This window comes from Pogona vitticeps, chromosome 10, assembly GCF_051106095.1.
Source record: "Pogona vitticeps strain Pit_001003342236 chromosome 10, PviZW2.1, whole genome shotgun sequence".
NCBI classification, from domain to species: Eukaryota; Metazoa; Chordata; class Lepidosauria; order Squamata; family Agamidae; genus Pogona; species Pogona vitticeps.
In genome coordinates this window covers 1,723,444-1,732,549 of record NC_135792.1, presented here as the reverse complement: position 1 = coordinate 1,732,549, position 9,106 = coordinate 1,723,444, and the positions used below count along the sequence as shown (strand labels likewise).

Here is a 9,106-nt window from a genome sequence, read left to right as displayed (position 1 = left end):
TTTGCTGCTACAGCTACCATCCTGGCCACCCACCCACCCAAAATACCCCACGTACACTCTGGCTAACAGCCGTTTCCCTGGCTGAAATAAATCACACAATGCTGCTACTCAGGTTGGAAGTATATATATATAAAAAAGGCAAGTGGTTTGAAGTTGCTCATTTTCAACACTTTTATTCTTCCATAAACTGTCCCTCCAAACACAGTCATCAAATCAAAATTATCTACACATGAAAAAGAAAGGGAGGAGGGGGGTAGGCTGGCTGGTACTTTTGCCTGCCCCCCCCGTCCCACTCCCCATGCCAGCTACAGGCTCTCGGTACTGGTGACAAGGGTTTCAAACCGCCTGAACAAGCCACCGAGCCACCCACCCACCTGGCAGACCTTTCTCAGCAGGACTAAAGCGCGGGGCAGGGAGGCTGTAGGGAGAGGGGAGGGCAGAGAACCACGGGCGGAGGGCTTGCAGCTTTATGAGCACACACTTCCCCTCCCAGGAAACAAACCTGCTGACAAGAACTAAGAAGTTGCCAGAGGGGCACCGGGCCCTCTTGAGGGGTGCTGGTGGGCTTCAAAGGGCGCCTCCTCCCTCCCTTGGCTCAGGTTAAGAAAAACCAGGCTGCGGGACCTTCTTGAGGAAGGGGGAATTCCAACAGGTCACCAAGAAGGGGGAGCTTCTAGGAGTGGGGGGGGGAAAGAGTACAGAGGATCCCACAAACTGCAACAGGGAGGTGGGCAGGCAGGTGGGGGTGCCTCTGCACCCCCTTCCTCAGGGCCTTGCCATGGTCCAGATGAGTGTTGCGCCAGGAGGAGGTATTCGCCGAGTCCAGTCCCTTGCACCACAAAGCCCGGAGGGGTAGGTGGAGACTCCAAACGGACGTCTTTTGGGGATCGTTCTGCGCAACACGACGGGGCTGGAATCTTCAGCAGCCCCCCCCCCCACCTGCAAGGCTGTGTGTGGTTTCAGGCCCCAGCACCTGCGAGGCCAGGCAGAACAGGCTCAGAACCTGCTGCGTGGGTGCTCCGGCCACGGTAGAAACAAGAGCGGACCCTCCCGGAGGCTCTGCCAGAAGGCCGGAGGGTGCGGTGCAGCAGAAAGAGCTTTGGTCACACTGGCTGGAGCGTGACAGGGAGAGGTGCTTCCCTTCAAAGTTCACGCTGCTGATGTTGCGACGCTTCAGAAGGCTCCGCTCTGTCTTGTCTCCAGAGCCACAGAGAGGCCGAGCAAGGCAGGGTTTTCCCACACAAACTGCCCCCCCGGGGGGCTGGGTTAGGAAAAGGATGGGGAACAGTTTTAGTGTTTTTATTTGTACAAACACAAACCCAAGCTGCAGAAAGGAAGAGGGAGAAAGAAAGAAAAAGAGAGAGAGAAAGAGAAAGCGAGCAGCCAGGAGGGCAAGGAGGAGACCCGGATGGGAGACACCGAGAGCAGGTGGGGGGGCTGGCTCTTGCCTCTTCGGCCTCCGTCCCTCTGAGTAGACACACCGGCTCTGCGGCCCCTCTGCTCCTCTTTCCCTCCCCAAAGGGGTCGGGGGGGGCCAAGTGGAGGCAGGCGGAGGAGGAGGCTGGGTGCAAGGTCCGGCTTGGCACAGTCCGCGGTCAGCGTCTCGGGCCCCCTGCGTGCGGCAGAAGGCCCTCCGGCTGGCCCTCCAGCACCCCTGCTTCCCGCCGGCAAAGCGTTAACCTTCCTGGCCAAAGTCTTCTGTGAACTTCTTCACCTTCAGGAGATCCTCTGCGTTAACGGTGGGTCGGGTTGTGGCCAGGGAGCGCAGCATGTCCGACTGCCAAGAGGGAAAGAGGTTGTCCAGCGTCAGTGGGGAGAGGTCCTTTCAACACCCCAGGCCGTTGGTGGTGGACCGAGAGCCAACCAGCGGCTTCTCCCCTGGCCTGTCTGCCTGCCTCCTTCCCCAGGGCCCAGGCCAGCCACCCAACCCGGGAGAGGCCAAGAGCTGTGCCTTTGAGCTTCGGATTTCAGGCCTGGGATTTGGAGAGAGGGATGGAGCCAGGAAGCTGGGGGGGGGGGGGAGGAGAGATGTCAAAGGTCAGCTAGGGACTCCCACTCACCATGCACACCACTGGCTCCAGCAGCTTGTCTCCCGGCACCTCCATCCAGGTCATTTCAATGGAGCCAGGATCCCCCGGTGAACATGGGGTCAACAGGTCGTCGACCGTCATTCCGGGGTTGGTGCGGGATGGTCCCCGGACCTGCAGTAAGGGCACAGACAGGGTGCTAATGGCGGGATGGGATTCCTTCAAGGAAGAGGGTTGGCACAGCAGCGAGGAGAAACCAAGTGAGAGGTGGGGAAAAGACAGCCCCCCTCCTAACGTACAGTCCCAAGAGGCAGGTGGAGCGACTAAACACCGAGAGAACACCTGCTTCTGAATACGTGCCTCCCTCCTACACCGGATGACAGCACAGACTGGTCAAAGGAAACCTGTTCCTTGCCGCCCCCCCCCACCTCGAAAGAGGGGCTGCCCTCACCTTCTTGAAGTGGGTGGCGGATTGCACCTTGCGGACCGGCTGCATGAGCGCATCCCGCACAATGATGCTGATGTCGGCCCCTGAGTAGCCGTCCGTCTTCCGGGCCAGCTCGTGGATGTTGGCTTCCGTCAAGCTGTGCGGGGTGTTGCCCAGGTGCAGCTTGAACATCTGGGCTCGGGCGGGCTCCTCGGGGAGGGGGATGTAAATGCGCTTCTCAAATCTGTGGGCAAAGGCAGGAAGGGGCCAAAGGTGAAGGGCTCCCAAGTGCCCGCAGGGGCCAAGCAAGCGGCTGCTCCCTCTGCCACCTCCCTGCGGCCAGACACCGTTCTTGAGGGAAAGATGGGGAGCAAAACGGGACGACCCTCCCTCTTTGCCCCTTTCCGATGGGATGTGGCTTTTGCAGGAAAGCCAGGAACATTTCCACAAGCATAAAATGACACCCAGAGATCTATCGTGTGATGTTTTAAAGCTGTGTGCGTATCGGGTGGTTTTCTACGCCACTGAAGCCCTCTGGGTGGTTCATAAAATAAAGGGTGAAAGTATCACATATCTCAATGCAATAAAGTTATAAAATCTAGCACAGATAAAAGCGATCACAGGGGAAAAGGGTCCCACCAAATAAATGCAAAAGAAAAGGACAGAAGAGAAGCAGTGCAAGGATCTACACCGTGCTTTGGAAAAAAACGCACGTCTGACATGCCCTGAAAAAGAGCTTTGTTTCCATCAAGGAATGTGCTTTGTTCTTCTGTCTTCATATTTTATGTGTCATGCTAACAGTATAAGCCACAAAGAGGACTATGGTTGCCACCAAGGGTAGAAATACCATTTTTTTTTAGCATGGGATCTGCTTGATTCTTTTTAAATAGTTGTGCACTTACTCTTTTTAGCTTTACAGCATTGTCCTTTAATGAAATAAGCCGCCTGGTGTCCTTTTTAAGGAGAAAGGCGGGTTTAAGAAATATTTTGAATAAAACGAAAGAAATAAAATAGCAATGTGTCGAAGCAGGCTGAAGCACAGCCTACAAAGTCTGCCAGCCAGACTAAGAACCAGGGCTAGAGAGCGTGGCAAACGGCCGTGGAAACCGTCTAAGCCTGCTTGGTCCGCTCACCTTCGCCGAATGGCCGCATCCAGGACCCAGGGGATGTTTGTAGCACCCAAGACCAGAATCCCATCATTGTTATTCCCGACGCCTGTCAGGAAAGAGAGCCGCCGCTGATTACCTTGCTGCAGCCGCCCTGGACAGGGAGCCCACCTCTCCTCCCTGGTTCCAAGCTGTCCTGCGCCCACATCATGTGAGTGGCTCGGGCCAGGCTGGGCATCCTCCGACTCAGCCCTCCGCGACCCACCGGCGACAGGACGGAGGGCCAGCAAGGCCTCTGCGCCCCCCCCACCCACTCACCCTGCATCTGCACCAGGAACTCCGTCTTGATCCTGCGGGCTGCCTCGCTCTCGTTCTCGTTGCGGGAGCCGCACAGGGAGTCCACCTCATCGATGAAGATGATCGAAGGCTTGTGCTGCCTGGCCAGCTCAAAAAGGTTCTTCACCAGCCTAAGAGAGAGGGGAGCAAAGCACAGCTGGCATCTCAGGGGCAAGGAGAGCCGGAGGGGATGCATAGGAAACAGATCGGTGGACAAACAGGGACAGAAAAGGTGTGGAAATGGACAGCCTCCAACAGAGACTCTTGCTGTGGGGATCTAATCCACCCCACCCCACGGACTAAGCTTCTTCTCACAGAGATATGGGAGTGGTGGGGGTGGGGGTGGGCTGGTTCCCTCTCCTTCACTCACTTTTCGCTCTCCCCCAGCCACTTGGACATCAAGTCAGAAGAAGAGATGGAGAAGAAGGTGGAGTTGCTGGCCTCGGTGGCCACGGCTTTGGCCAGGTAGGATTTCCCGGTGCCTGGAGGACCGAAGAGGAGGATCCCTCGCCAGGGGGTCCGCTTGCCTGGCACAAAGAAACCGGAAATAGCTCCCTCCAGCTCTGGCCCCAAAGGCATTCAGGTCTACAGGAAGCGGCACCTCTGGCCAGCTGTTCTCCAAGGCTTTGGGCAGGGGGTTTCCCAGGCCTCTCTGGAGACGCTGCCGCCAGAGATCCCACCAGGGACCTCCTGTGTACAAAGCGGGGGGGGGGGGGGCTGCAGGAACCGCCGGCAACCCTCTCCCCATCACGGCCACCCCAAAGGTACCTGCAGCCTTCCTTACCTGTGAATAAGTGGGGGAATTTGATGGGCAGGATGACGGCTTCCTTGAGGGCCTCTTTGGCTCCCTCCAGCCCAGCCACGTCACTCCACCGGACGTTGGGCTTCTCCATCACAATGGCGCCTGCAGCAGGGAAAGCCGTTCGCCTGAGAGAAGCCCACGGGAGGCCACAGAGCTCCCACCCAACCACCCTCTCCTGCCGGGGAGGGAGAGAAAGCAGGAGAAAGAGAGCGGGGAGGGCCTTACCCATCAGCTGCTCTTGCAGTTTCTTCTTCTCTGGATTGTCCCCCTCGCTGTCACTGTCGCTCCTGCAGAGGGAGGAATCCCATCAGAGGCTTCAGGAAGGCAGAACCAGAGGAACCAGGGACCAGATAACCCCACCAGCAGGAGGAAAAGGCCAGTGGGCCTCTCTACGTCTGCTCCTGCTCACTCTTATGTCCCCCACGTTTGAGTGGGAGGAGAATAAGCTGTACAGAACTTCCCCTAACCTCCGGGTTCAGCAACTCAGGGGTTGTGAGAGCTAAGTTCCTGTTTCTATAGCTCTAGCTACAGTACTGCAGGCAGGGACAGACTCCAAAAGGCTCTCTGCTCATCACCTCCTCCATCTCCTTTCTTAAATCTCAGGAACCTTGTCTCGGTGACCAGAAGCAGAATAGAAATCTGATCCAAGTCCCCTAAACAAGGCTCCTGAGATTTTTTTAAAAAAAACAATCCATTTGAGATTTTGGAGAGACTGGTCCGTCCGTACCCCTTGCTGTCATTCTGCGCTTCTTTGACAGGCTTCTTGCTCTGTTTTGCCTTGTTCCGCAAATAGTCCTTTAGCTTTTCGGCTCGATCGAGGTACTGTGCGCACTTGGCCCGGATGCTCTCCTTGGCTTTATCGCTGTGAGCATCATCTGCAAGAACAACGGGGAAGTGGCATGAGAAGGAAGCACTCTTGAACCAAACCAGGAAGAAAACCCAGATCGGCCACCCCCCAAAAGGCCAGAAGCATTTTCTCAATGCCGTGGCTTCTGCCTTCTCTCCCCTGCCTGGGCTGCTTCCCTTGGAGGTGGCTGCCAGCATCCAGCCACCACGGCCGGTCCAAGAGAAGGGGGCAAAGCCCTAGAGCCTTTCAAGGATGCAAGGAAAACTGTGTGGGCCGCACCAAGGAAAAAAAACAGCACGTCCACCATCCTATTGTGTGCAGCAGTGAACGAGGGAGTTCCCAAGGAAGCATCAAAGACAAAATCCTTCTCCTGCTGTTGGACAGCCAAAGAACGGGTTCTGTGGCGCTGCCCACCTGATGCCACGCAGAGCACAACTACCCCCCCCAACCCTCTCCATCAAACTCACATTTGATGGCATGCAGAAAGTATTCCACCGCATGTTGGTAGAGCCGCAGGGCCTCCTCGTAGTTCTTGGCTTTATCCTCCTCGGTGGCTTTCGTGACCAAATCAATGGCTTTCTGGAAAGAAAATGCCTAGCTCAGTTTTCCAGCCGGAGGCTGGGATCGCCCCTGGAAAGAACCAGAAGGGCTTTCCAGTTTCCTGCTAGATTCCAAGGGGGCCAGATATTTTCAGTGCCACGACTGTGGCACGTGAGAAAGACGGGTGCGTGTAGGACTGTACGTGCATCAGAACAACGAAGCTGGAAGACATGCGGTGAGGGACTGCTTTTGCCATGCCCAGGTCAACATTTTTGTCCTGGACAAGCTTCCTGTCCTCACCAACATGGCTGACGGCCCACAGGAGCGACCCTCTGGCAGAGTCTCATTTCTCCCGGTCCAAAGCTCTGTGCCTGGCCACTTTGTGGAGGGGGGGGGGACATGGGACTGGTTCGCAGGCTGCCCCAGCCGTGCGTCTCTCTGCTCTTCCCTCAGGACTCCATAGGTTTCCGTGAGGTGGTTTGGGTGGAAAGAGAAAGCCTGGTCTCTCCAAGGGGGGCAGACTCCATGAATCCAAGGCGGGCAAGGAGCTTCTCCCTGCCCTGTTTCACTTCCCCCAGAGAAGCTACAGGTCACACCTCGGGACGCCTCCCCCAATTTTGCCAAGCCGCTCAAGACGTCCCTCTGCTTCCACTGAGTCTTTTTTGGAAGAATCTCAACAGAGCAGCTTTTAATGCTTAGGGTGACTGGGAAAGCCCATGATTGAATCTCCTGCTCTTCTCCTCATTCATGCAGAATATCAATATGCTTGGGGTTTCCAGTCCTTGTGAGCCCTGAAAATGACCGGGTCACTGCAGGCCCATCGCTCTTTAAGCACGGCCTACCTCCAAGGGGCGTTGTGAGGATAAGAGCAGGAAGGAGGACGTGTGCCACCTTCAAGTCACTGGAGAACGGACAAGATGCCAATGTGCAAAATAAATAAAGTAAGGACCTTCTGTGGACATATATTTACCTTTTCTTTCTCTCCCACTGTGTCTGGGAGTGTAACAAAAGAGTTACACAGAAACACACAAACACCAAATCTAAGATGGTCCATCCAGCAACAACCCAGTTTAGCCTGTGTTGCAAACTCTTGGAAACAAGTGAAGTTTGGTTTCTGTGTAACCCATCCGGATAAATAAAGATCTCTTCTTCCCCCTGCGTTATTCTGTAACCACAGTCTCCCCCACACACACCCTTCTTCCTGGGCTCAACCATTCCCCAGCCTGATTGATTAATTGACTGACTGACTGATTGAAAACACAAAACAAAACGTCTGAAGAAGGGGACTGAGTCCAAGAAAGCTTGTTTTGACCTCATGAGAAACAAAAGAGCAGACAGCAAAAGAAAAGCAAGGGAGGTTCCCCCCCCTCTAAGAGTAAGTCTGTTTATTTTAGGGTAAGCTTTGAGGCGGTTCAAGGCATGGGGTGTGTGTGTGGGGGGGGATAAGGGTTCCCCCCCTCCGCTGCCCCCCCAGGGCCACCCTGAGGAGGTGGGGAGAGGGTGAGCGAGGGGGGCCCCCGGCTGATCCTCTCGTCCTTTCGCCTTGCTCCCCCCTCCCGGGGTGGGGGGGCAGGAAGGGTGGTAGTTAACCCGGATTAAGGGCCTGCGGGGCGGGGGGGTCGGCGGGGGGGTGCGGGCCTGGCTTCCCCCTGGAAGACCCCCCCCCGACCCACGGGCTCCTCCCTCCCTCGAAGCCAGGGCCTCCCACGAGCATTATCCCGGCGACCCCCTCCCAAAAGGGACGTCCCCCCTCCCTCCCTCGGCTCCGTCCGTCCTGCCTGGCCGAGGACCCCCCCCCCCTCGTCCCGGTCCCTTCCCGTCCCTTCCCTTCCCTTCCCTGCCGTCTCAAGCAAGGCCGGGCCTCGCAGGGCCGCCAAGCCGGGGACTCGCGTAGCGCGGCGGGCGGCGAGGCGGCCCCGGAGGCCGGCGTTGCCTTCGGTACCTGCAGGGCGGACGTTGTCATCGCATCTCTTCCCGCCGGCCGGGGCTGCGGGCCGGGAAGCGGTGGCGGTGGCGGTGGCGGGGCTGAGCCGGGCTCGTCGCCGTCGTTGGCGGAGGGGGCGACCTCGGAGGAAGGAAGGAAGGAAGGAAGGAGGCGAGGCCGAGGCCGAGGCGGCGGCGGCGGGTGCCGGAGTCCCGCGGAGGAGAAGCGGGCGAGCCGGGCGGCGTCTGGGCGGCCCCTGCAGGCCGCTCCGGGAACGGCACCGGGACGGGAGGAGGCCTGGCCGGCTTTCTCCTCGGGGCGGAGATCGGCCCGGGCAGGAGGGGGTCGGGGGGCGGGCGGGTGATGGGCGTTGTAGTCCGCCCCGCAGTCTGCCGAGGTGCTCGAGCAGGGGGGAGAGTCCCCACTTTGCCCCCCCCGGCCCCCGTGGGAGGATGCTCAGGAACAACCATGAATACAGAGGGGGTCCCTGATCCTGCCGGTCCTCATCCCGGGGGTGGGGTGATGGTGGGGCCTTTGCCAGGCTCATCCTCTGCGATGATGCCACCGCCGGGGTTGGAAGAGGGCCAGCCGTGGCTGCTGGGTGTCCCCACTTGCCTCCCCCCCCCCAGGCAGGGCCTGGGCCCTCCGGGCCACCCACCCACCCCACTTGAAATCATCCTCCCACACCGACACTTGGGGCCACCCTTTTCAGGGGGCTCCTAGGCAGAGATGGCTCCGAAGGGGTTTCCCCTTTCCTTCTGCCAGGGGTGGGTGCCCTGGGGACACCGCTCAGCTCGCCCAAGGCGACCCCCCACCCCCGGGGTGGCTCTTCTCCCGGAAGGGATGTCGACTCCCCACCTCTGGCTCAAGAGACGTGGACCCCTCAGCGAGTTAGGCTTTATAAAAAAAAAAACCACCCACTCACCCGAACTCAGTTGCTGCAGGTGTGCCTTTGGATAAAAAGGGTCCCCCCTCCTTGAGCCATCCCTACAAGTTGGTCAAGAAGGCATGAGGTTTGTCACACACATCAGGGGGCTGTCTTTGGGACTTGGGCGATGTCACGATGAGTCTCTACGCTTTTAAGTTTTTTTGGGGGG

At 58.0% G+C, this 9,106-nt stretch overlaps 1 protein-coding gene across 1 annotated transcript; it reads right to left on the bottom strand.

Moving 5' to 3' along the window:
* Window positions 1-1,283: 1,283 nt before the first annotated feature.
* VPS4A (vacuolar protein sorting 4 homolog A) lies at window positions 1,284-8,264 on the bottom strand. Its single transcript, XM_020788262.3, has 11 exons — window positions 8,028-8,264; window positions 6,013-6,124; window positions 5,426-5,573; window positions 4,924-4,985; window positions 4,681-4,800; window positions 4,267-4,423; window positions 3,879-4,027; window positions 3,588-3,669; window positions 2,479-2,698; window positions 2,061-2,201; window positions 1,284-1,777 (listed from the first exon to the last, which is right to left on the bottom strand). Exons 1-11 carry the CDS (start codon window positions 8,046-8,048, stop codon window positions 1,676-1,678), a joined length of 1,314 nt encoding a protein of 437 aa, XP_020643921.2. The 5' UTR covers window positions 8,049-8,264; the 3' UTR covers window positions 1,284-1,675.
* Between the last annotated feature and the right edge of the window lie 842 nt (window positions 8,265-9,106).